We start from the raw sequence: 25,696 nt of genomic DNA, 5'->3' as shown, positions 1-25,696 counted from the left end.
TCTACTAGCTTGTTGGGCTTTGCTGGGCCCAAGCTCGAAGATTTCTTCGGCCCGGTGCTGTCCTCCGTGGTGTGAGATGTGGGAGTTTTAGGCTCCACAAGCGGACTGTCCTTTATGGCAGGGCTTTCCGGGGCTTTGTCGAGTGCCATCTCCAAGATTTTTGTCATGTGTATAGATGCTGGGGCGGGGTCGCTTGGTTACCAGTTTTCCGCATTTTTATGGCTGGCGCCGGCTCCCTCACTCCCTCTAAAATGTCTGCGTCTGAAAGTTCGTCTAGATGATCGTGGTTTCTTTTCCCCTGGTTTGTAAAAAAGTATTTAAGGGAAATTAATTGCGTGAGCTTTGTGAGGGATTTTGTTCATGTAATGATGTACGGTTTTCTGTTAGGTCTCCCCTCCTGGACACCAAAGTTTTTTTACTGACTACTGGCAGGTTGGAGCGTGGCTGCGTTTGGCGCTTGGTGTCCTTTGTAGGATGCATACTTGTCTCTTCATTTGGAGTAGGAAAATCCACTCTTGCTTCAACTTCTCCTTCCCTTAGTCCTAATCCGACTGGTCCTAATCTGACTGGCTGGTCTGCTGTGCTATCCGCAGGCCTGCGTTTGTTGCCAGTCGGCGAGACTTTGATCCTGACGGGAGGAGGGCTTCATGCACAGTTCTCGAGTCCTCAAAGTGTACGCAGCAGTTCCTGGCGGCCCCGCTGCCCGCGAGAGCCCCGCCCCCTTTGGTATAGTCACAGGACTGCATGGAGCTCTCTGGTAGTGCTGGTTGCGGCTCGGCGTCGGGTGAGGCGTCCTCCCTCACATTGGCGACCTGGAAAGGTGGGCAGGTGAGGGCAGAGGGTCTGCTGGTAAAACGATTTTATTAGTGCTCGCTAGGTGTTGGTGAGCAGATTCAGTGCCCGTAACAGGCTCAGCTGAAATCAAATATGGCAACGGCTTTCACAGCTCTCACCGCTGAGACTGGGCTTCCCCTCCAAGGGGCCCTCCAGCCAGTAAGGTGAGTCAGCCGCCGCACACGGCCTGTTACTGGAGTGACTTCCTCGTTGGTTTGTCCCTTTGCCGAGGTTGTTTGGGGCACTTAGTCAGCCCCGTCTGACAGTGCGTGGGTTGTCTTCTGTGTATCAGGTGTTCGTAGGGCACTGGATGAAGGGCAAGGGGCCGGGGCGTCCATTAAGGAGTCTTTAGGTGCCGACTTTTGTTTGCATAATTTTGCTGGAGCCGACTGCAAGCGGCTTTGTGCATTTGAGATCCCTTGCAGATCTTTTCTTGAAAGCAGGGACTTTGCGCTCCTTAGGCGCCTTTTGTCGCTTTCTTCCTCACTTAGTGGGTCCGGAGGGGTGCTGGTCACAAGAGGAGGGGCATGTCTGAAAGTCCCGCAGTCCTGACACAGCCTGCAGACTGCTCCTACCTCTGCGACCGCTCCACGGCCTGGGGTGGTTCTTGAACGGTCCTCTCACCGGCAAAAATAGAGGTATTAAACAGATGGAAGTCTCGGGATTCGGGAGCTCACAGGGGTAGTGACTGCACAGACTGCTCCTACCTCTGCTTTTCCTCAATTCTTTTTCCTCAATCAGTGCTTTTTTTTGCATGTCAATTATCTGTGATATGGTCTTTAAGATATCCTGTTTCCCTTTCCTCTTCTACATTTTCTTAAGTATGAACTCTCCATTTAAATCTTTGTCAAAATATGCTCTTTCTTCCGCGGCGGCGTCTGCTGGCGCGCTTCCCAATGAGATGACGTCATTATTATTAGTGTGTGCCTGGCACTTCACGAGGGCCACTACCGAGGGTGCCGGTAATGCTTCTATTCGTTCTTTCAAGAGTTCTGCATGTTGCACAGGAGACCCATCTGCTCTTCTGAAACTCTCCTTCCCCACCTTGACGATCACCCCTCCACGGGTGTGGTCATGGATGCAGAATCTGTATAGATTGTTACTGCGCACCCTTTTGCTGCGTGGAGTGCTTCAATGAGTGCCACCAATTCTGCTGTTGAGCTGAAAAATGCATTGGTAACCTTTTCTGTACGATTCTCATATTCTCCATCCTCCAACCGCACTACTTTTGCTCCTATGTGTTTTTCTTCTGTCTCTGGACACACTGATGCCGACCCATCTACAAAGTACAATTCTCCAGCATTGGATCTTTCATGGATTCACATGCTTAGAATATTCCCCGTCGTCAGACTGGGACCCCTCGGTACACATATATAGCCTTTTCCAATAGGAAAACTTCCGACACTTTTGTGTCCTATCTACGTCCTTTTAGGACCCGCCTATGCATGCTCCGTAGGACGTCCCCGTATAAGAGGCCCGCCCCCGCGGTTCCCGTTCAGATTTCAACCGTCTCCAAAGTAGTGGGATCTCCTTGCGTTGTCTTACTATTTTGTACAAGGTTGCATTACTGGAATTTGAGTACAGAAAATGTCCTCCGTGTTAGGAAAAGCGCTGTTCCGCCCATGCGCGACGTGCGGCTTGAAAAAAGTTTACGAGGGGGACGGACATATGGATTGTATATATTGCCTCCACCCTCATCATTCGGCGGATAACTGCGACATATGCAAAGGGTTTTCTCAAAAAACCCTCAAAGACCGCAGTCGACGACTGGTGGCATGGCTGAATGATGGAGCGGGGGCACATCCCCCTTCGGAGGTAGGTTCCACACAATCGGCGAAAACATCACGCCGCGCTACCTCGTCGGAACCACCGGCGAAGAAATCTCGACCGACGGAAAGAGTCGTCTGGAAGTCACTCAACTAGAGACTCCTCGTCAAAGAAATCATCTTCATCAAAAAAGCATGAAAAGGAAAGGAAATCCTCCTCGAGCGATCATCATAGATCGACCACGAGTCGAGAGTCGAGTAAAAGCAAGCCAAGGGTGGAAAAGGCGGGACCGCCAAAACCACCTGCTAAGTCACCGTCGTCGACGGCGGCCCAGTCATCGGCCTCCACCCTGCCACTTACGCTGGTGGCATCCACCGTCCCACCGACAACGACGTCGACGATGGCCTACGCACGCCAATCTCAGCACTGGCACAAGAGGAAGGTGAGCTGCCAGATTCGGAGTCTGACGGGGGAGCCATGTCGGATATCTCATCATCCCCCTCCAGGGATCTAACCTGGGAGTCAGAGGTGGAGTTGGAAACCCCTAGAAGCCCAGCTCACCCGTCCCCTCCAGACGACATTGCGTCATTCCATTCTATGATGGAGAAGGCATGCAAAGAATTTGGTTTGTCCCAGGAAGAACATGTTTTTTGTTCGACCACATGGGTAAGAGAAGGAGGTCGGTGTTGTCGATACCAATACTAGTATGGGGTTGCTGGTGGTACTCTCGTTCAGATTGAAATTGCCATTGTATTTCGGTGCTGGACTGCCCCTGGGCAGGACAAGACTGATATGCAAATGGATATTTCCCATCTGTGAAAGGCACAGTGAGTAAAAGCAGTGGCTGCGAACTCTCAAGTGGTTAATAACCACTGAACAGGTTATCATGTCTGTTCTTGCGAGAGAGGGGCGCCCGCTACCTTTGTAAAACTATTTTTTAAGGAACCTGGGATTGGTAACCCTAGGTCTCCTGGGGGCAACCAGACGTGGTCTCCCTCTCACTGTGCTTAGAGAGGCATCAGCTTCACCTCACTGATGATCCCCAACAAGGGTGAAACACGTGTATGGGGTTGCTGGTGGTACTCTCGTTCAGATTGAAATTGCCATTGTATTTCGGTGCTGTCCTGCCCCTGGGCAGGACAAAGACTGATATGCAAATGGATATTTCCCATCTGTGAAAGGCACAGTGAGTAAAAGCAGTGGCTGCGAACTCTCAAGTGGTTAATAACCACTGAACAGGTTATCATGTCTGTTCTTGCGAGAGAGGGGCGCCCGCTACCTTTGTAAAACAATACTAGACCATGTATGGAAGGAGGGGTTGCAGACAATGCGTCACCCGTTTTCAGAGCCGGCAGTGAAAGGACGCCTGGGTAAAAAGTTTAAGGCTCCAGAGTCTACCCCCAAGTGTTTATCCTCCCAACCAACGCCAGACTCGATGGTGTCGGCAGCAGCGGCGAGGAAGGCGAAGGCCCAGCACAAGTGCACGACGACTCCTGAGAACAAAGCGAGACGCCAAGATGCCTTTGGCAAAAAAGTGCTATCCGTGGAAGCGACCACAGTAAAGGCCGCAAACTCTCTGGCAATTATTGCCAGATACGATAGGGCGATGTGGCACAGGCTAGCTCCGTTGCTTGATCATCTTCCGGAAGAGCATAGGAAGGCAGCGATGTTACTCGTCCGAGAAGGCGAGGAAGCATCAAATCACGCAATAAACATTGCGGTGGACCTCGCTGAGTCCGGCTTCAAGCAAGTCAATAATGGGGTCGTATTACGTCGACAGTCATGGCTTAAGTGTACCTACTTCAGGCCAGAAGTACAATACAAAGTTTTAGATATGCCCTTTGAGGGAGACCTTCTTTTCGGTGAGAAGGTGGACGAAGCCCTAAAGGGAATGAAAGAGGACTCGGACACTGCACGTTCATTGGGTGCCCTCCAGAGTGGCAGAAACTACAAGTCTTTTCGTCCCTTTAGAGGGGCTTCAGGTAATTAAAGATTCTCTGTATCTGGAGACTGATCCTTTGGCAGATCAGCTTACCCCTCCCAGGGTTACAGACGTGCCTCCCAAACGGCAAACCGTCGCTGGAACTTCCAGGAAGAGACCATCATATCCGTCGTCGTCGTCGAGAGACGAGCAAAATAAAGATCAGCAGTGACATACAACACACCGTTCTGGGGGGAAGAGTTTCAGCATATGTCGACGAATGGGAACGAATAACGACGGATCAATGGGTGCTGGATACTATAAGAAACGGACACTCTACAATTCAAACACAGCCCTCCGCAAATTCCACCTGCGTTCACCGCTCATTCCCATCTGAAGATACTGCAACAAGAGGTAACACTCATGTTAGCAAAGGGCGTGATAGAATTAGTTCCAACATCACAGAGAGGTCAAGGAGTCTACTCAAGATATTTCGTCGTAAAAAAGCTGAACGGCAAATGGCGTCCCATTTTAGACTTACGCGATCTCAACAAGTCTTTAAAGAGCCTTAAATTCAAGATGCTCACTCTGCAGGAAGTGATCCGCGCCGTTAAAGAGGGGGATTTTCTAGCATCCCTGGATTTACAGGACGCGTATTTCCATATTCCAATGTGTCGGAAACACAGGAAATTCCTAAAATTTGTAATAGGGCGGACTCACTACCAATTCACGGTTCTTCCTTTTGGGCTCAAGACCTCCCCCCAGAACGTTCACGAAATGCCTGGCTCCAGTAGCGGCCTCGCTAAGGAAGCAAGGCCACCATGTATACCCATACCTCGATGACTGGCTGTTAAGGGGATCCTCCCCAGCGTCGACCAACACAAGTTTACAAGCCACCATGCAGCTTCTACAACAGCTGGGATTCGCCATAAACTTCGAAAAATCCTCTCTGCAGCCATCGAGATCGCTGGTATTCCTGGGGGCACAGTTCGAGACCCAGTTAGGGCTAGTGAAACCTTCTCTCGACAGAACCTCAAGACTCAATCAACAAGCATGCCGACTACGGCGAAACACCAAGATCTCAGTGAAAAAATACGTTTCGGTCCTAGGGGCCATGGCATCCTGCATCCATCTGGTGGAAAACTGTCGCCTATTCATGAGGCCAGTCCAGGAATTCCTCGCGGACCGATGGACGCAGGCTCAAGGATCGTGGTCAGACAAGATAACCATCGACGATGACAAGCTGCTTCGGACCCTTCAGTGGTGGCAGAGTTTCCACAATCTGAACAACGGCGTACCCCTACAGGAGCTGGAGTTTCAGCGAACCATAGTCACGGATACGTCCCTAACCGGATGGGGAGCTCACATGGGTGCTCTCCAAACGCAAGGTCGCAGGTCTCCAACGGAGTCACTCCTACACATAAACGTGTTAGAGCTCAGAGCAGTACGATGGGCCTTGAAGGCATTCCTACCACACATCAAGGGCTCGCGAGTACGAATACTGACCGACAATACAACGGCCATGTTTTATCTGAGGAAACCAGGAGGGACGCGATCAAGAACTCTTTCCATAGAAGCTCATGAAAACATGGCATGGGGCATTAAAGCACGAAATTTCCATCGTGGCTCATCACCATCCAGGAGTAAGGAACTCCCAAGCAGACTCCCTCAGCAGAAGCATGGCCCAGATACACGAGTGGGAAATGGACACAGTTCACCTGATGAAAGTGTTCGAGAAATGGGGTCACCCCCCTCTGGACGCCTTCGCGACCAAAGACAACAAGAAATGCGAGCAATTCGCAAGCAGATGGCCTCAAGAGGGCTCCAGGGGGGAGGCATTCTCCTTCCCATGGACGGACATGTTCCTCTATGCTTTTCCCCCGTTCCCCCTCATACGGAGGACAATACAGTGGATACGCAGATACAATTGTCGGGTAATTCTAGTGACACCATACTGGCCAAGGCAACCGTGGTTCTCCGACCTGCTTCACCTGTCGCTGGAACATCCCATACGGTTTCCGAAAGCCCCGAACCTACTATCCCGGGACAAAGGCACGGTGTGGCATCACGACCCGGACAGTCTCAACCTTACAGCCTGGCTCCTGACTTTTCGGAGTTCGGTGCTTTAGACATTTCGGAGGATTGTCAAAATATTCTGCAGGCGGCTAGAGCCCCTTCTACAAACAAATCCTACTCCTGTAAGTGGCGGAGGTTCTGTGAATGGTGTAGGGGACAACAGGACCTACAACCGTTGTCGGTGACGCCGGAACAAGTTCTACCTTACCTGCTCCTCTTGGCGGAGAGGGGATTATCCTTCACATCGATAAAGGTGCACCTGGCGGCCATCTCGAGGTTCACAAGGAAAAGGCAGTCGTCTCCTCTACTTAGCGACAGACTTGTAAAACACTTCATGAGGGGTTTATTTCGAGCTTTTCCCCCGGAAAAACGTTTCCCCCCCTGACTTGGAGTCTCAATACAGTGTTGGCAGGCTTAATGAAACCGCCTTTTGAGCCTATGGCCACGTCCGACATAAAATTCATTTCGTGGAAGTTGGCATTCTTGATTGCTATCACATCAGCTAGAAGAATCTCGGAACTGCAAGCGCTGGCCGTAGACCCGCCATACTTAAGATTCTTTAAGGACAAAGTAGTCCTGGCAACTAATCCTATGTTCGTCCCAAAAGTTCCGACGGTGTATCACAAACACTCGTCCATTGTTCTCCCTACTTTCTTCGCCACACCATCATCGGCAGCAGAAAAAGCTCTTCATACCCTGGACGTTAAGAGGGCTCTGAAATTTTACCTACATCGTACACAGGAACTCAGGTCTACTAGGCAACTGTTCGTCGCATATGGTCCGTCGACTAGCGGAAAAGCAATCTCTAAACAAGGATTGGCTCGATGGGTCTCATCGACGATTGCGTTTTGTCACTCTAAGGGCGGAAGGCCACTGCAAGGACATCCTAGAGCCCATTCTACAAGATCGATGTCCTCCTCAACAGCTTTATGGGCAGGAATTCCACTGACGGACATATGCCAAGCTGCGGCATGGTCAGTGCCCCACACGTTTACCCGCCACTACTGCCTTGCCAGGCAGCATGCGGACGAGGTGCAGATGGGAAGAGCTGTCCTGCGCCATCTGTTTCAGTAAGGTAAGCTCCACGCTGTGGAGAATCTGTTGTCTACCTTTTTAATGACAGTTTATTTCATGTGGGTAAGGTTATATGAGGTAACTTATTCCTACTGTACATATGCATTGTGTAGTATGTTGAGGGTATATTACGTTACATTCTCACCGCCGTCTCAAGTGTTACTGCTATACAATCTATTCTAAGCATGTGAATCCATGAAAGATCCAATGCTGGAGAAGGGAATAGTTTCTTACCTGTAACTCCATTTCTCCAGCACTGGTATCTTTCATGGATTCACATGCGCCCGCCAACCTCCCCGGAATGTAATGTATTTAATTGATACATTTTAACCCTTCCTACTTTGGAGGGGCCGAAATCAGAAGGGAAACCGTGGGGGCGGGCCTCTTATACGGGGACGTCTTACGGAGCATGCGTAGGCGGGTCCTAAAAGGACGTAGATAGGACACAAAAGTGTCGGAAGTTTTCCTATTGGAAAAGGCTATATTTGTGTACCGAGGGGTCCCAGTCTGACGACGGGGAATATTCTAAGCATGTGAATCCATGAAAGATACCAATGCTGGAGAAATGGAGTTACAGGTAAGAAACTATTCCCTTCCCCTTCCTCTGAGGCATTTTCATTTACTTGGGGTATGTCGTACCTTCCCCTTCACATGTGGCACATTCATGGTTTTGCATGTCCTCCACTGTGCACGCATCTGTGATGAATGTTGCTAGGTTCACGGTTTTGCAACGCACTAGGTGCATGTTGGAGCTAGACAATATGATCTCATATGCTGTGGCCATCTGTGTCCGTGTGGATTTGAATTTTTCAAGAATGGCAAACGAGTGCTCAACAAATAGTTACTGAACATCCCATTACAATTGTGACTCTCTTTTCAATGGCAGATGCGAGAGCCTGTTCGCACGCGAAGTGCCTTACAGCGTCGAGTGTGCCACTGTAGTAGGCTAGTGGCTTGTGTCCTATAGACGTTTTCTGTGTCAATACTGCTGTCATGAGTGATCCGGCAGTGTGAAAATAGTAAGAACCCACGGTCATAATCGGGAGTTGCTCATAAGGAGTTGCTAGAACTGGCGCCGTGGAGATGAGATATTTCAATGTGTCAAAAGCTGTGTTCATTTCTGGTGTCCACACGATCCCTGAACTCTTTGCTCTTCCTTTAGCGCTTGTAGCAAGGGTCTTGTGTATGCGCTTGGCAATAGTTACATACGCCGAGAAATTCTGCATGTCCTTCACTGTGTGGTACCTGATAGTTGCGTGTACTGCTGCTGCCCTGTCTGGGAGTATAAGTTTACCATCTTTTGATATCAGCTGTCCCAAATACAGCACTTCTTTTAGGCAGTACTGTAATTTGTCTTTCCACCTGTACCCTTTGTAGGCCAGTGATTTTAACAATGCAAGTCTATCCTGCACTGTGCCTCGTTTTCCCTGCATATTAGAAGGTCCTCTACATACTGTATTATCGTGCTTTTTGTGTCAGTGTTGCTAAGGTCTTCATGTAGAATTCTATGAAAATGCTTGGGCTCTCACAATATCCCTGGGGCAATCTGCAATGCTCATCTTTTCCCCCCAGGGTAAATGCAGTCGGGTACTGTGATTCTGGGTCCAGGGGTACTAAGAAAAATGTTTTTTTCAAATCTACCAAGTTGCCGCTTGTGATGCAGGGTTTGGGACAAGTGGAAATCCTTTTTGTATGCCGTCATTAAGTGGGTGTAGGTCCTGTATCAACCTCAAAGCCCCGCCCTTCGCTTTTCTAATTGGGTAAATTGCTGTATTGCAAGGTGAATTTGTTGGCACAATTATCCCTTGTTCTAGTAGGGCGTGTATGGTCCCGCTTATTCCCTCCTCTTCCCTTGGCAAGGGGTACTGTTTTACTCTGGGCAACACAGGTTTGAGCTTTATTTTAACAGGGGTTACTTCCTGCAGGAGACCTACGTCATGGGAATTTGTCATCCATAATGTGGCTGGCACCTGTTGCATGTTTTTGGCAAAAAGTTTGGGGGTGCACTGACATTGGCCACAAGGGGGTTGGTCACTTGTCTATTTTGAATCATTATGCCACAAGGGATACAAATCTCTATGATCTCCTCATCAGTGTCACTGTCAGTGAATAGTTCATCATCTGTTGGATCACGTAGCGCTATATTGGAATCTATGCATAGCACTGTTGTCCACTCACACCGACCCGCGTCCAATCCTATCACCGACATTCGCTGTGCGGATACTTGCACAACATGTAAATGATATGATGGTTTATTTATATAGCAGCTATACACAATGTGTTTCAAAGCGCTTCAATCTAGGGACAGTATCGACCTCTGGGGCAGCCACAAGGCGAAACACAAAGTTGGAAGGTACTCTCCTTTCTTGTGTTATTTCAGGCGCTGCTTTTGTCAACACTCGTATCCCTTGAACAAACATGTCTGGGTCAATTGACACTCCCTGATCCGTTATTTCATTGGCAAGTGTTTTGATTAGTAACATTGCTCTCATGGCACATATACCCGGTGTAGAGCACACTATTCCCCTCTCTGTGAAGGAGATGGTCATGTTAAGCTTACTGAGGAGATCCCTCCCTAGTAAATTTATTGGCGAGTCTTCGTGGTACAGTAGGGGTGCTCGCACTGTCTTTACCCCCACTGTTGCGTCCAAATCTTTAGTGTACGGAACCGTGACCACCACCCCAGAAAATCCCTGTGTTTCCATTTTTTTTTTTTTTTTGAAACCGTCCTTCCTTTTAGACATGATTTTGCTGCCCCTGAATCCACCATGAAGATGAACTGCTTGTTTCCTATCTCTACCCCCACCAGTGGTTCCTTGTCTGGACTTGGGGTTGTCGATAGGATTGGACACGCAAGTGCTCTCTGTGGAGTCCTATTCTGGGTGTCTAGTTGTCTCAGGGTGGGTGAAAACGCTGTCCCCCATCACTGCTGCTCCTCTGAACGGCGCTGGTGTGCCATTTGCCTTGGTAACGAATGGGTTCCCTTGTGTGTTTACCATGTGATTCTCTCATGTTAATCGCTGCTGTGTACCTTGTGTGGTGCTCTCTGCTCTTGTGTGTAACGGGGGTCAATTTGTTCCTGTCTGTATCCACCCATAGGTAGGCCATAGGGGCTGCCTGAGTGGGGGTGGCCATACTGTTGATCATTCTGATAATACACATTTCTGGCCAACCTTTGGCTTCTATCCCAGCAATTCTATCAAGTGCCTTCTTTGCTTCCTTCGGGAGGCCTCTTAATTATGAAGTAAAAGAGGGAGGTGAATTGTTCCCAAGCTGTGTCCGTCTCTGCCCTCCACATATCCTGCACCCGAAGAATGTAAGTCGCAGAATCCTAGTCCTCTCCCATAGTGCATTGCATCACTGATTGTAAGTTGGGCATGTCTGGCAATGTGCTCCTCAGTGCATCCCACACCTGTGGTCTTACATTGTTATATGACGCCCCATCATGGCGGTCACAATCAAATGTCACCCCTGGGAACCCGACCTTCACACACACTCCATTAGCCTGATCATCCACCGCTGATACCAACAAACCTTTAACGTCGCCAATTGCTAATGGTACACCTGCTGTATTTTTCTCAAAAGCATATATCTATTTACTCGCTCCCCCTGAAAGCGGGTCAATTTTTTCAGTAAATTGGCCTTGTCCATCTGTGCCCACGGAACATAGTGAGGCCTCCCTATGCCCTTTTGTATTAGTGACACATGTAAGTTCGACTTCCCTTTCTCCTTACTCACCCTTTGTCCCATTTTTCTTTGCTAGGGCCATTCTCCCAATTCTATTTCTTACTCTCCCGATGTGCCCCTCATCACTTGTTACTGTCACCCTCGGTAGGGACACCCCTCCTGCTCTGGCTCATTCCTCATACTCATCCAGATCACTCAAACATTTTTCTTCCCTTTCTGATGTCACACTTCCTGGTCCTGTACTCACCTGCTCTTCTCCACTCCCTACTCCTATTACCTTAACGGGGGTGTTATTTATGCGGAATAGGAAGTCCCCCGACTTCAATTCGTCTTCCGCTGTGTCTGCGGGAGTATTTGGGGTTGTCAGAGTTGTTCACCCCCCGGGCAAAAGTTGACTTCTTTCGCATATATCTTAGTTCAGCCTGGGTCATAGTTCTCTGACTTTCCAAGTCTTGCGTTAAACGCCCTAAATTAACTGGAGTGCACACGTTGGCCCGTACAAGCCCTTAGGATCATAAGGGGAAGGAGGTGCTGGTCAGGGGGGCCATACTTGGCTTGGGCACGTACATAGGGTCTCTGTAACCCTCAGCGGATTTGGTTAGTAATGGATACATTTTCTTTGGGTTCTTTCCCCTCCTTTCTCTTCTCCCGCCCTCCTCCCTGGTCCTTGTTGCTTGGGGCGGCTGTTCTTTGTCGGTATTTTTAACCTATGGCACTTCTTCAAACAGTCACCACAAATCTAGCACTCCTCTTCTATTTTGGAGCTGCTTACCTTTATATTTAATTGATATGTTGCTATAAGGTCCAATACTGCTTTCTCAAACAACCCTCCTTCTGGCCATATTTGGGATGTCCCGTCCCCTTTTATTTCTGTTTTCCATTGCTCATGGTATTGTTTTATTTTCTAGCTATACACAGGGAGGTGTTGGCATATATGCATGAATGGTGTGTCTGCCCCCATCATGTGTTTTTCTCTTCACTATTGGGTGCGTGCGTGGAGGTGTGCTCAATCTAAAGTATTTCTTCTTATACCCTATTACACCATGTTCACCTCAACCTTTTTTGCAACCTTTCAACAATACATTTTGATCACTCTTTTCCTTGATATACCAGACAATTTGCAATTCTACACACCGTAGAACATTAAATGTGACACATTGATGTACTCTACTTACACCAAACCTAAAACATAAACTCTACCTTCCTACAACCCTACTACCCTTGCCCTGAACCCAGAGTTTCCCCTCTTACTTCTATTTCCCTTTTCAACTTTCCCTGGCCCCTTCTGGACCGACCTCTAGATACTCGTACTCATAGATCAGAAAAAAGAAAAGAGAACTAACGTTTTCTGAGCCTTCTTATACAAGACTCCTAATTTATTTATTTTCTCCACTATTTAAACTCCAGTACTAGTCAAGATAGTACTATGCAGCGCCGCCTTCCACCCCCTTTCGGAGCTAGGTTCCCGTATCTCCTTTTACTTCGTCACATCTTAGAATATCCTAATGGCCATATACAGAAAAGAACAGTCAAGGAAGTTATCCCACCAAGCATCACACCCACCAAGTATCCCTTAAATACCTCAATTTGACTCCCTTCCCTTTTCCCATACCCTTCCTTTATAGTCTCTCGCAATCAATACTCATGTGTCCGTATTGATCCGAGAGCCTGCGTGCACGGTCTATCCACAATCGGGGTGCCACCCCACAATCAAGAGCCAAACCCGACTCTGGACAGCGGTAGGGCTGGGTATTCGCAAAGCTGGGACCTGTGGAACATTCTCAGTAGCGTACGCGTTTCTAAAGGGTACCAGTTGCCGTAGGTGAGCTGCCTTAATGGGGGGGCCCGGATCTCGCTGCTGTGGCCTGGGGACTTCTCGTATCAAAAGAACGCTAACGTGTCGGAGTCACCAAATGAGTGATAATTCCCCACAATTACAGTAAAACGGAATAAATGCACACCCCAGTAGGGAATGAGACCAGGATAGTTTGCGAGTGAGTAAAAGGTATTCTTTAAGATAAAATGCGGCACACAGAGGACTGCTTACTCCGAGAGCACTCTGCCCATGATACAGAAAACAATCGCATTAGAAGTAAAAAACGTGTCATCTATGACGTGTGCTATACGGGTTACACAAATACATTTCATTGGTTTAGTTAAACAAGACATTATATAATGTGTACTATTGGCTGGGGTTGAACTTGTTACTTCTTGAGGCCTGTGGGGCATCTGGGCTCATCAGGGAGGGGCGGCGGGTCCTGTCGTGTTCAGTTATTATTCTAACTAAGCAAAACTTCACAGTAATCATGGGCATGCAAGATTTACTATGACACACAAGACTTCTCATAACACATTATCGTCTATAAATTGTAGCAATAGATATACATTCTTGACCAGGAGCAGAGGGGCCAGAGGTGTGGTGGTCCAGGTGCCTTATCTTGGTGTTTACTTTGGGGGGCACAATTATCATGTGTGTCAGATTAAACAAGGGTGTCGGGACTAGATAGTACATAGAAAAAAATGTTTGCTCAGGATTTGTTATATGGGGGGGCAATTGTGGGTGGCCCATGGGCAGGTATCCCAGCACTGCTACATCAAAGAGGTGAGTGGTTTAAGGTTTGTGCAGATAGTAACTCTTGAGGGTGGGAAATGTTGGGAGCGGGGGCAGGTTTGTGATGACGAATGGTTTTCAAGGGTCAGGCCAGGTCACACACAGGGCAATGATCTCCGAGGAAGAGGAGAGATGCAGAGTCAGCTTGCAGCAATTTGCGCTCAAGCTTTCGTGAGAACAGGACAGCCACAGCGTGAACAGGGAGCAGGTGGGGGTTGCTGGGCTGGCCATGCGGAGAGATGCAGGCTTGACGCTGAGTTTCATATGCGGCCTAGTCAAAGATGGAGTTGTGGTTACATTAAAAAATGGATTCCCTGGGGTCTTGCGAGAGGCATTGGATATGTCATTCAATGGCTACGTTGCACCCGTCATCGGGGCTTTACCGAGGGTACGTGTCCAACCATTGTATGAGCATACCATACACTTGGCTCGGATTGTAGGGGAGCCCAAACGACTTTTCCTCCCTTACAAGGGTCATACCCAGATACTATCTTTAACTGGTTTACTTGATAAGATAGTGAAAAAAATAATGGGCCTATGATGATGGACACTGATCAACTTCCCTGTTCTATTTGAAGGGATTTTTTTACAATTTTATTTTTAAAACTGTTTTTTATTAAGTTTAAATTACATACCAAACACAACAACATCCCGATATCCGGGGCTACAAAAATTGTTTTAACAATTCAATGTTTTTTGTATGAGAATGTTAACTTATATTTTCTTTTTTCTTGTTTCACGATTCATACAAAAACGTGCAAGGTTTATACTTTTGTCTGAACACACTTAATAAAAATAAAACAAAATAAAAAAAAAGTGTACTTACTTGTGAAAGAGTTGGTTGGTAACTGTCACTCCGAGTGTGCAGTTACAAAAGTTCTTCCTTAGCTTGAAAAGTAGATGTAAGGTTATTTTACTCGCCTGTGCCTCTACCCCAAAAGTCATGCTGTTGGTTTCACTTTACTATTTCTTTTAGGATAACTGTAAATGTACACTAACTGGGTCGTGCTTCCCATGATCTGCTGTTTAGCATGTCTAGAATAAGTCTGCATTAGGTTTTTCCTGCCTTGAATAGCTGTGTGCCATTCTTAATTAGTGTACTATAGGTTTAGCTGACCTTTGTCTGCCTGATGCAATCCTAAATTGGTGTAGAAAGCTATTGCTTACCTTGGTTACACTGATCTGAAAACCAACTGTAATTGTATATTGCACCATAAGGTCTTACTCAACTGGTATAACTGTCATCGTTAATGTAGTTATAGGTGTATCTTTCCATGGATTTGTGTTCCACTATTCAGAAAAGTATCCTGGTAACAGGGTTGGTTTACTAAGTGATTCATTACTGACTGCCACTTCATGACAGATGTGGTCTACTACCCTTGATTTACTGTGAAGTAATCTAAAAGTAGCTGATGGTTTTACTCCCCGTGAATTGGTGCTTCCTATAATAAATGTGTTTGATATGGTCTGACTTCCCTAATTTCAAGCATTATGTTGTGTTTGTATAATATGTTTGAAGACAACATACTTAACCCCAAGACTCAACTTGCCCTAACTGTATTTATAATAAACCTTTTTTTTTTGTAATTTGTTTCTGTTGAACCTTTTGTATACTACATGTCCTTTATACCTTCCTACATCCCTCTCGCCCTCCTGAGATGAGCTTGGCTGCTCTGTTTACGCTACCAAATACTCGGGTGGTACAGCCTTATACTAAGGGTATAGTTTTGTACTGTCTCAGTTGTATGGTTTTACTAAGCCCTTAGTTGGGTTTCAGAACAACTGTCGTAACAGGGCGGTATTCACTATTTTTCTCCATAGTAAAGCCAAAACAATGGGGTTGTTTTCTTTACCACAGATTTTCATTAAAGCCGAAAACGACCACTAATTTATAACAATGAATGTCCAGCCAAATTTAATAAAGACTGTTAATTAATCAGTAACCATAGTGTTTGGAGGAGGGAAGATTGAATGCACAAATGCTTAACTATGTGAGAAGCAAAATAATTGTATGCCATCCATGTGCCCAAACTTACTCGCACCCTGCTATGTCTATGCTTAAGGAATGTTTGACATCCATGATCTTGAGGTGACTCTGGGAACTTAATTCTGTCCTTTTTACACCTTGCAGCTTCTGGAGCGGAACCAGTCCGAGACATTCGTTGTGAGTTCTGTGGCGAGTACTTTGAGAACCGGAAGGGACTATCGAGCCATGCCCGCTCGCACCTGCGCCAGATGGGTGTCACAGAGTGGTATATGAACGGCTCCCCCATTGATACCATGAAAGATCTCCTCAAGAGGAGGTCGCAACCTCGGCCTCCCTCAAATCCTTCCGGGCAAGGACCAACGCCCTCCCCCAAACCAATGCACAAGCAAATGGTCAGCTCAGGGTCGATGGAATCACATAGCCCAGTCGAGATCAGAGTGCCAGCCGTCCCAAAGAAAATGAACATGCCATCAAGCAGCCCTATGGTCCGCCCATCACACCTGTCTCCCCCAACTGCACGTAAGATGTTCCATGGCATGTCTCCTCAATCCATGCAGAAGAAGCTGAAGCCAGATGAAATGAAATTTCACTTCAAGCGCGAGATGTTGCCAGTGAATGTGTCAAACGACCAACTTCCTGTGAATAGGGCCTGGGAGTCCCAGGATGACCTGTCCCCCTTAAATTTATGTAAGTCTTCTATTTAGCTATTACTTTGTAATTGTTTTTCTCTTGTACTGTTAATAGTGCATCTATTTGTTGTTTGGGGACCCCCCTTCTCACTACTGGTCTGTGATGAAGTTACTTGTCACAATTACAGTAAAACAACTGACTAAATGGACACCAATGGACACGCCCTAGTAGGGAATGAGACCAGGAGAGATTGCGAGTGAGTAAAAGGTAATCTTTATTTCTGATGCTTTTTAATATGCTTAGAATCACGTGCTGTCTTGTGTCCGACATCCAGTAGTAACCGTGGAGTATTGCATCTTGTCTTTCGGGCACCGAAAGGGGACGTCGGCATAGGCGTGCCTGTAACACTATCCCTATCGTGGCCTGTAGTGTACCCAAAAACCCTCATGCGCCAAGGTCCCTCAGATTGTTTTTTTCCGCCCAGATTACTGGTCGCCCTATTGCGGAGCTCTTTCATAAGAGACATTATCACCGCGTTTATCGACTTTGTCGATTATCCCCTTAAAGTCAATTTGATGGTGCTTCCTGTACTATGCTGAAGACTGCAGTGGACTTTTGACGCCTGCAATCCGGCGGCGGAGCCGTCCACGTGGCCGGGCCCTCTGGCCGGCCTACACAGTAGAGCGAGTTCAGGGTGGCCATATCCTTTCAGCTATGTCTCTCCTCCCCTCTTTGCCCTGCAGGTCTGGTCATCCCCTTTATTGCTTTACGCTATGAAAAGGACACCATTTCGGTTTTTCCCCTCTTGCAGGGCCAGATAACCTTGTAAGGACGAACACTTGAAGTGCAACAATTGTCTACCCCTTGGCCACAGCGAAGCGCGGCCTGTAAACTCCTATGCCCTATAACGCTTAAGGAGCGCTGCGTTAAACGGCATGTCCCGGCCTGGATCATCTTCCCTCACCGCCAAAAGTGACGGCGATACTAGTGATGACCAGGCATCTGTGTCGGATGCCATCGACCTAACGGACCCTCCTAGGTCCGCCACGCCCTTCCCCGACCCCCGCTAGGCCTGACATGCGTCACGCTATGGGGATAACACCCGGCGACAGGGGTGTACAAGATCGTTACACTAAACACACAACCCCAACCCCATTTTCGACGGTAACGTCAAAACGGGCGACAGCGCCAACAGGACCGCAGAAAATTTAGACTGGATCCTCTGATCTTCAAGATCAACAGCCTTCCCCGCATCCGCAGCAGCGTCTTGAGACTGGGCTTTCTAAATCAAAGGGCGCTACCTCCAAAACACATCCAGCCGTCGAAGCGCACTATGCTGACGCTCCAACACCCCCTAAAGCCCGGTAGGAGAAAAATCTACTGCTAGGCCTCCTAGTCAACCGGCACACCGCCCCGCTTCGCTGAACATCTCCGAAAGCATCGTTAGGCTTGCATCGCTAGGATTGCTTCGACAGTGGGGCTGAAGGAGAGGTCTAAAGAGACGACTAAGCACAAGGAGTGGCCCGTGGACGCGCTGAAAGACGTGCCACAGCCTTCGAGGCTCGCGAGGACTACATAGAGTCCTGTGCCTTTGTCTAGCTCTATTGGAGACGCATTTCGGCGCCATAGGGAGGAAAATAAAAATGTTACACCCTTCTGGTTCATCTCGATGGACCAGAGAGAAATTTGAAGGGTGTATGGATAGGTTGGAGAAGTTTGTCTTGCTTTCAGAGCACCCTACCCCACCCCCAAGAGACCTCGTGAGGACCCTCCCTGTGCCTATTTCTAAATTTCAAAGAACTTTAGGACCTTCTTAGGAAGATTACACTCCCATGCACCCCGAAGGCGAGATCCAGATGGACACTTATCAGGACATTTATGATGATGATGAGGAGGATGATACTACCTTCTTACAAGATTACACTGTGGATGACCAGGCAGATCCCACGGTAGACTGGGAGGAGAGTCAACCGGTTGAGGCGGAACCGTGGGCGCTCCCTACTCACGACCAGGACGCCGTATGTTTGGATTCCCCGCCCTCCAGGCTTCCCCAGTGGACAACCAGATGGCATTCAACGCCAGCTTGAGAAAGGCGGCTGAATATTTTTAAATCGCCACCCAGGAGGTTTTGCCTGAACAAGACTTGGTGGAGGATATCCTCAAAGAAAATCGCCCTCCCCCAGCCAAGCCATCCCTCTTCTGAATTCCATTAAGGGCAGTAAATCCGAGGGTTTTAAAAATGGTGTCGCTCATAGCCTACTGACCCTACATACATTAAGGGCCATGCCACCCTCGATTCCCTAGTGGTTACCACCACCCGGAAACTGGTGGGGGTAGCTGTAATGCTCACCTGATTCCCGTAGAGGCGCCGGTCTTGACTGGGCGTATACCGTATCTTCAAAGGTGATGTGTAACACACGGCTGGCTCTTTGGGCTGGACCTCTGTGCACTGTATGTCTGACTCGAAGGGTAAGATGTCTGCAGATAGAAAATATGGGATTAAGGAACTGGGTTATTGAATGTCTCTCTTCTTCCCTTTCTCTTCTACTGTAGAACCCCAAAGGTTAACGCTCTCACCTTAGGTAAGTGTACGCCGTGCTCTCCATCTGCCTCGGGGCAGGGTGCTGTAACCAGTTTCTTCACTGGATAAGGGGAGCAGGCCTCTTGACTTCAGAGGACTGCTGTCCGTCGTTTACTGCACGAACGGTAAGTTTCGAGTAATTCTAATGTCTTTAAAGTCTTTAGTAATGATGTTTCTTGTTTTGCAGGGTTCCGGCAATGGCGGATGACGGGCTGAAGTGAGTTGAAGATGGAGCCCGTGTGATGAATAGAAGCGCCTGGAAGCACGTAAGTAAGCGCTTGTTGCCTGCTTCACGATGCGCTCTAACTGTCTTTTTATTTTGCAGGTACAAGTTCGGAGCGGCTGCAGGGTGCCGGAATACCCACTGGGTTAGATGTGGAAAGGAGTAATGGCACGTGAGTATTAAAGTTCCCCAATGTCTTTAAACGCGCCTTGTTTTGTCTTTTAGATGCGGGATGCAGCGCCGAAGGCCTCCGGAACGTGCGAAGAGTTGGTAAGCCTTTGTCTTTCAGATGCCGGAATGCAGCGCGAGGCATTGGTGACAGTCGATGGACCAGGTAAGTGAAGAGCTGTCACTGAAGACCGTAATGCTAACCTGTTCTTTCTTGTCTTTATAGGTGTTGCTGAAGACTGGATTCAGGATGGTAAGCCTTTTTCCTTAGGCCCAGGATCAGATGCAGAAGACACGATGAGCGTTCTGCTGCAGAGGATGCAGAATAACGCAAAGCAAGATTCATCCATCGGGTGTGGTTTAAATAGCCTCCTGTAGTGCTTAAGTGTCTCCTTCCACAGCCACGCCTAGGTAAGAAAAGAGTTCCTGCTTTCCAGAAGAGTTCCAGTGTTCTGAATCTAGGGAGTGGCTCCTGCCCCACCCAACAGGAACAGTAGTTCCAAACAGAAGAGGATCAGAGGCTCAACTGGCAGGCAAGTAAGCAGCATGGTCTGCTTCAGGTAAGTCCACCCAAGCATTATGAGCCCGGCGCTTCCAGCGCTGGGACTGGGCATATTTATGAGCCTGGTGCCACTGGCGCCAGGACTGGGTCCAAAAGGTCCCAATTGGGACTGGTTGGCACTCGGAACCTGGGTTATGGATCTGCTTCCAAGGGAGTTGGGAAAACCCTGACCTTTTGGAAGCAGAGATCATGACAGTAGCCCTTGCTACGGGAGAGGTGCCTCCCGATAAGGAGTCAAAGCCTGTATGCTTTGGCAAAACGAATCGCCACGGCAGCTGCCTATTCCACGCACATAGCAAACAGCTTTGCCGATGTGCAGTAGAATCTACTGCAGGAATATCTCCAGGAGGGGCCTGAACCACTAGAACCAAATTACTCGCCATCGTGATCGAGGGCAGGCAGGTCAACCAGAACGTACTGAAAAACACTCTGGATGCTATGGAGACGGTGGGAAGATCACTAGCTCAAGCCACCCTGATCAAACGGCATGCTTGGCTCAGGAACTCTGATTTCAAGCCGGAAACCCAAGCAGCTCTTATTAATAAGCCTGTCGAGGAGCCCAATCTCTTTGGTAAGGCAGTCGACAATGCCCTTGAGACTGCCAAAATGAGCATGAGACTCTGTCCCGTCAGTAAATCACCCAAAAGCCCTCCCTCGCCCCCCCCAGAGGGGAAGCGGTTCCCGCCGGTTCTTTCGGGGCCAATCACGTTCCACACAAAACCAGTATAATACGTGAAATACCTGGAACTCGGGGCATGCATCCAGCACCCCCGCCAACTATCCATCCAGGGGACAGCGGCGCGGTAAAGGCAGAGGCCCCAACTCCAGGGGAGCCACAGTCTCTGGTCAGAAATTACCTACAGATCCAGGTCCCCTCCCATGTCACCCCAGTCAGGGGACGCTTAACATCTTTCCGTTCGGCATGGCAGGGGATAACGTCAGACCTATGGGTTCTCAAGACGGTCGCCCAAGGGTACTGTGTGGAATTCACCCGACCACCACAATTCAGACCGCCCAAAGCACGACGCCGGACGCCAGACCTTCTACGAATCCTGATACAAGAAGTGGAAGCATTTCTGGAAAAGAACGCCATAGAAGCCGTCCCTATTCTTCAGGTAAACCAGGGTATTTATTCGGTGTACTTCCTTGTACCCAAAAAGGACCTCAACATGCGCTCTGTGCTAGACTTGCACCCAGCGAACACATTTGTCTAACCTCAAAAGTTTCATATGGTAGCTCTGCAGGAAGTAATCCCACTGTTGAAACAGGGGGATTACATGGCAACACTGACATGAAAGATGCATACTTTCATATTTTAATGTTGCCAGCGCACATAAAATGATAGAGGACAGGCACTATCAATTCAAAGTACTCCCCTTCAACATTGCCTCAGCGCCAAGGGTGTTACAAAGGTTCTAGCAGTAACGGCAACACACCTGTGCAGACTATCTGTCCGGGTTTACCCTTACCTCGACGACTGGCTCATAACGGGGGACTCTTACGAAACATGCCTATTGAACACTCGGAAGACGATAGATTTCTTGTTCATTCTGGAATTCTCCATCAACGACCCCAGTCAGGTCAAACTGTTTCTGGGGGCTTTAATTCGGACCAAAGATAGCCTAGTCTTACTCTCCAAGAGGGTTCAGATTATACTTTTTCAGATCCCTCAATATGTAGCCAGTCGGGAAGTGACAGTACCAAGACAATGCAACTGCTAGGAATGATGGCGTCCTGCATTTATTTAGTTCCTCACGCGTGGCTACGCATTTGTCCCATGCAAGAGTGGCTCAACAGCCAGTGGTGTCAGGCCAGCGGACAATGGGAAGTTGTCTCGCCAGCCCTCGTTCTCTCTGCAATGGTGGTCGAGGGAAAACCTCTTGAAGGGCAAGACCTTCTCCGCCCCTGCAGTAGAAGCCACTCTTACGACAGACTCCTCTCTCACGGGGTGGAGGGCTTATTTGCTACAGCAGACGGCGCATGGAGTATGGTCCCCACAAGTAGCGTCCAACCGCATAAACCTGTTGGAGCTATTGGCAGAATTCAAAGCACTGAAGGCCTGTAAGACACAGCTACAGGGGAAGACAGTTCTGATCTTGACAGACGGCACCACAGCCATGTATTACCTAAAGAAGCAGGGGGCACACGCTCTCCAGGGCTATCCAAGCTGTCCCCGAACATTTGGATGTGAGCTCTTAAACACAAGCTGTTCCTGCTGACCCAACACCTTACTGTCGAACTCAACCTTCTAGCGGACGTGCTCAGCAGAGATTTGAGTACGAATGGCGTCTACACAAAGACATTTTTTTGCAGAATGGGGCTTCCCAGAGATCAACTTGTTCGCCACTCAGAATGCCCAATGCCAAGACTACGCCTCCAGGTATCCCCGGAACCGCTCCAAGGAAAACGGGCTCTGGATAACCTGGTCAGGGAAATTTGTTTACGCTATTGACCCTCCACCCCCGAGTCAACAAGATAGTGCACAAGATGCACCACCAGGAACCAGTTACAATGATCTTGGTGGCTCCCATGTGGGCCCGCCAACCCTAGTTTTCTCATCTGATGGAGATGTCCCTCTCCCCTCCTATGAAGTTGCCTTGCCCATACGACATGTTGTCTTCAGGACAGAGGGGAAACCCTACACCCATGCCCACAAACTCTGAATTTAGCGGCCTGGCTCCTGAGGTCATAGTTCGGACACCTTCAACTCCCTCAGAGATGCATGGACATACTTGGGGAAGCTAGGACATCTAACACCCGGTAATTCCAGTAAGTAGAAACGCTTTGTCTGGTGCAATACCAAGGGCATCAATCCTATTGACTGCTCTCCTACCCACATTGTGTTGTACCTGACCCACTTGTTAGACTCGGGACTGGTTTTTAAATCCCTAAAACTTCACCTAGCTGCTCTCTCAGCCTACACTACGTCACAACAGAAGGTGTTGTGGAAAATGCCTGTCATTAAGGCCTTTATGGAAGGGGTTAAGAGAATTCATCCCCCCCCCCCCGTTTCAAACCCAGCTCCCGGATGGGATCTAAATGTGGTATTGAACAGACTGATGGGGTCTCCCTTTGAACCAATGCATAAAGCAAGTCTAAAAGGCCTTACTTATAAGACGGTCCTCCTAGTGGCTATCACTTCTATTAGAAGGGTTAGTGAACTACAGGCCCTTTCAGTTCTGGACCTTTTTTGTTACAGTCCAAAGGGATAAGGTGGTATGTGCACTCATCCCTGTTTGCACCTCAATTCATTTTGAAGTTCCATATGAACCAATCAATTGAACTACCCACTTTCCTCCAGAATCCCACTAGCATGGCTGAAAGAAGCCTACACACACTAGATGTGTGCAGGGCAGTCATGTTTTACCTGGAAAGAACGGAACCACTGCGGAAGACAACCCAGTTTTTGTTTCAGTGGCAGCTGGTAGAGAAGGGGATCCTGTCTCTAAATTAGCTATCTCAAGGTGGATTGTCAAATGCATCACACTGTTATACTCTTGCTAAGAGAGAACTGCCGTTCAAGCCTAGAGTGCACACTACTTGGGGAACTGGGGCATCCATAGCATTAATTGCAAATGTTCCCCTTGACTCCATTTGCAAAGCAACAACCTGGAGTTCTGTACACACCTTTACAAAACACTATGCCTAGACACTCATTCTAGAACCGCTTCTCAGGTGGGACAAGCAGTATTAAGACACCTTTTCACTACTGTTCCTTCTCACAACCCACCTCCAACTCCGGGTACTGCTTGCTAGTCTATGCACAGCATGTGATTCTAGACAGATTAACAAGCATCAGAAGACATGCATTACTCACCGTAATAGCATTTCTGATGATTCTATCTCCTTAGATTCACATGCATCTACCCTGCCTCCCTGCTCGGGTGGAAGGAACATAGACGTCTTACTACTTTTTCTCTTTATGTACTCACTCACAATAGCCTTGGGCTCCCTCATGGCAGAAAAAATACAATCAGAGGGACATCAGTGCTAGAGGGATTCTGGGTACACTACACGTCACAATAGAGATAGTGTTAGTCATGCCTATGCCGACGTCCCCTTTCGGTGCCCGAAAGACCAGATGCAATACTCTGCGATTACCACTGGATATCGGACCATATGCACAGCAGGAGGTAGAAGTAGAACTTGAGCAGATGAAGGCAGGAGTAATTGAGCCTACTGAAGTTTGTGTGGGTGAGCCCCATTGTGGTTGCTCGCAAAAGCAACAGGGCTGTTATGTATAGACCTTAGGAGACGCAATGGATGCGTGATTGCGGAGAAGTTCCCTTTGCCTAAAATCGAACTCTGATTTGTCAGGAGCCAAAGTGTTTTCATTGCTAGATTTAAAGTCTGCTTTTCACCAGATTATGCTACACCTTGATTCCTGTGATCTAACGACTTTCGTTACCCACCTAGGGATGTTCAGGTGTGTGCGCATGCCATTTGGTTTCTGCGAGGTGTGTTCCAGGGGGTCATGCACTCTACTAGGTGGGATTGTTGCCGCTGCTTCTCAGAACCAGCAACCCGGGAATGCGCCAGGGCCCAAGGATCCGCCGAGGTCCAAGGATGGCCTAATGGGGGGGTACCGGAAACCACCCAGAAGTCGAAAGAGAATCACAGAAACGTCTGACCTCTGTCGGTACCTCAGGAGGAGTTCTCTGAGGGCGTAGAAGGCCTTTTCTCGACGATGAGATGAAAATCTCAACGCTTTCCGACGGATGAACATGATCAAGACCTTTTTCCACCTCTAGACCATTCTTGGGCCTCGGTTTGGACTAGAGAATTTTGAGAACTGTATGGAAAGGCTGGACAACAGCAGCAGAGCAAAGCAACGAATAAAAGGTGCGCTCTTTAAAACCCAAGCAGGGTCTGACCTTCCTGGCTATCCGGCCCACTGTAGCTCTGTACAGCGAATTCACCAGAGGGGTGCTGGCTTGCAGTTTGGGTGAACTGGTTGGTCCCACCAGTTCAAGGGAATAAGTTTCCTGGAGGATCTTCTGTCGTCGGATTCTGGAGATTTGGACCAGCAGCAGGGCTTCACCGGGCGGTTCAGTCGTTGTAGGGGTCCTCTTCTACCAGTTCCTCGTTGGTTCTTTCGTTCCAGTGGCGACTGTCTTTCCACTCCCAGGGACCTGCTTTTTATGCAGTTTTCCCCCATTCATACAGCCTGGCTGTCAATCACACAGCAGGGTGGCTGGCCTGGCAAGGCCAGTACCCTTAGCCAATCACACAACTTGGGTTAGCAAGGGATCCCATGGCAGTGGTCAGAAGTCCCCTCCCTCACATCCTGCCTACCCAGACTTTCAGGCGTCTTAAGGAGGGCTTCTGTGCAGAAGCCCACGAAAAGACAGCGAACAAAGGAATCGTCCCCGGTTTGGCACACAGAGAAGAACACGAGAAAGACTTTAACAAAAAGAAATGGTGACTAAACCAGCCTGAGCCAAAATAATATGTATTTGGTCAAGCGTGTTTATGTTCGAGGTTAATATAATAGCCTAAAACAATACCATGGTTATATAATATAACCCTAGTAGAAAGGTTAGGGTAGTTGCCACTGCCACCAGCCAAGTCTTAA

At 48.4% G+C, this 25,696-nt stretch overlaps 1 protein-coding gene across 10 annotated transcripts in view; it reads left to right on the top strand.

Annotated features, from left to right (window-relative positions):
• Positions 1 to 25,696, top strand: part of WIZ (WIZ zinc finger) — a 1,545,343-nt gene that overhangs the window by 1,260,239 nt on the left and 259,408 nt on the right. For all 10 annotated transcript variants that reach the window (XM_069603913.1, XM_069603914.1, XM_069603910.1 and 7 more), the window contains one exon: positions 16,102 to 16,644. In XM_069603913.1, coding sequence (XP_069460014.1) covers positions 16,102 to 16,644 — 543 coding nt within the window. The remainder of the gene's footprint in view (positions 1 to 16,101; positions 16,645 to 25,696) is intronic.

This window comes from Ambystoma mexicanum, chromosome 3q (assembly GCF_040938575.1).
Source record: "Ambystoma mexicanum isolate Mex_15411 chromosome 3q, UKY_AmexF1_1, whole genome shotgun sequence".
NCBI classification, from domain to species: domain Eukaryota; kingdom Metazoa; phylum Chordata; class Amphibia; order Caudata; family Ambystomatidae; genus Ambystoma; species Ambystoma mexicanum.
This window is presented reverse-complemented; position numbering and strand designations above follow the sequence as displayed.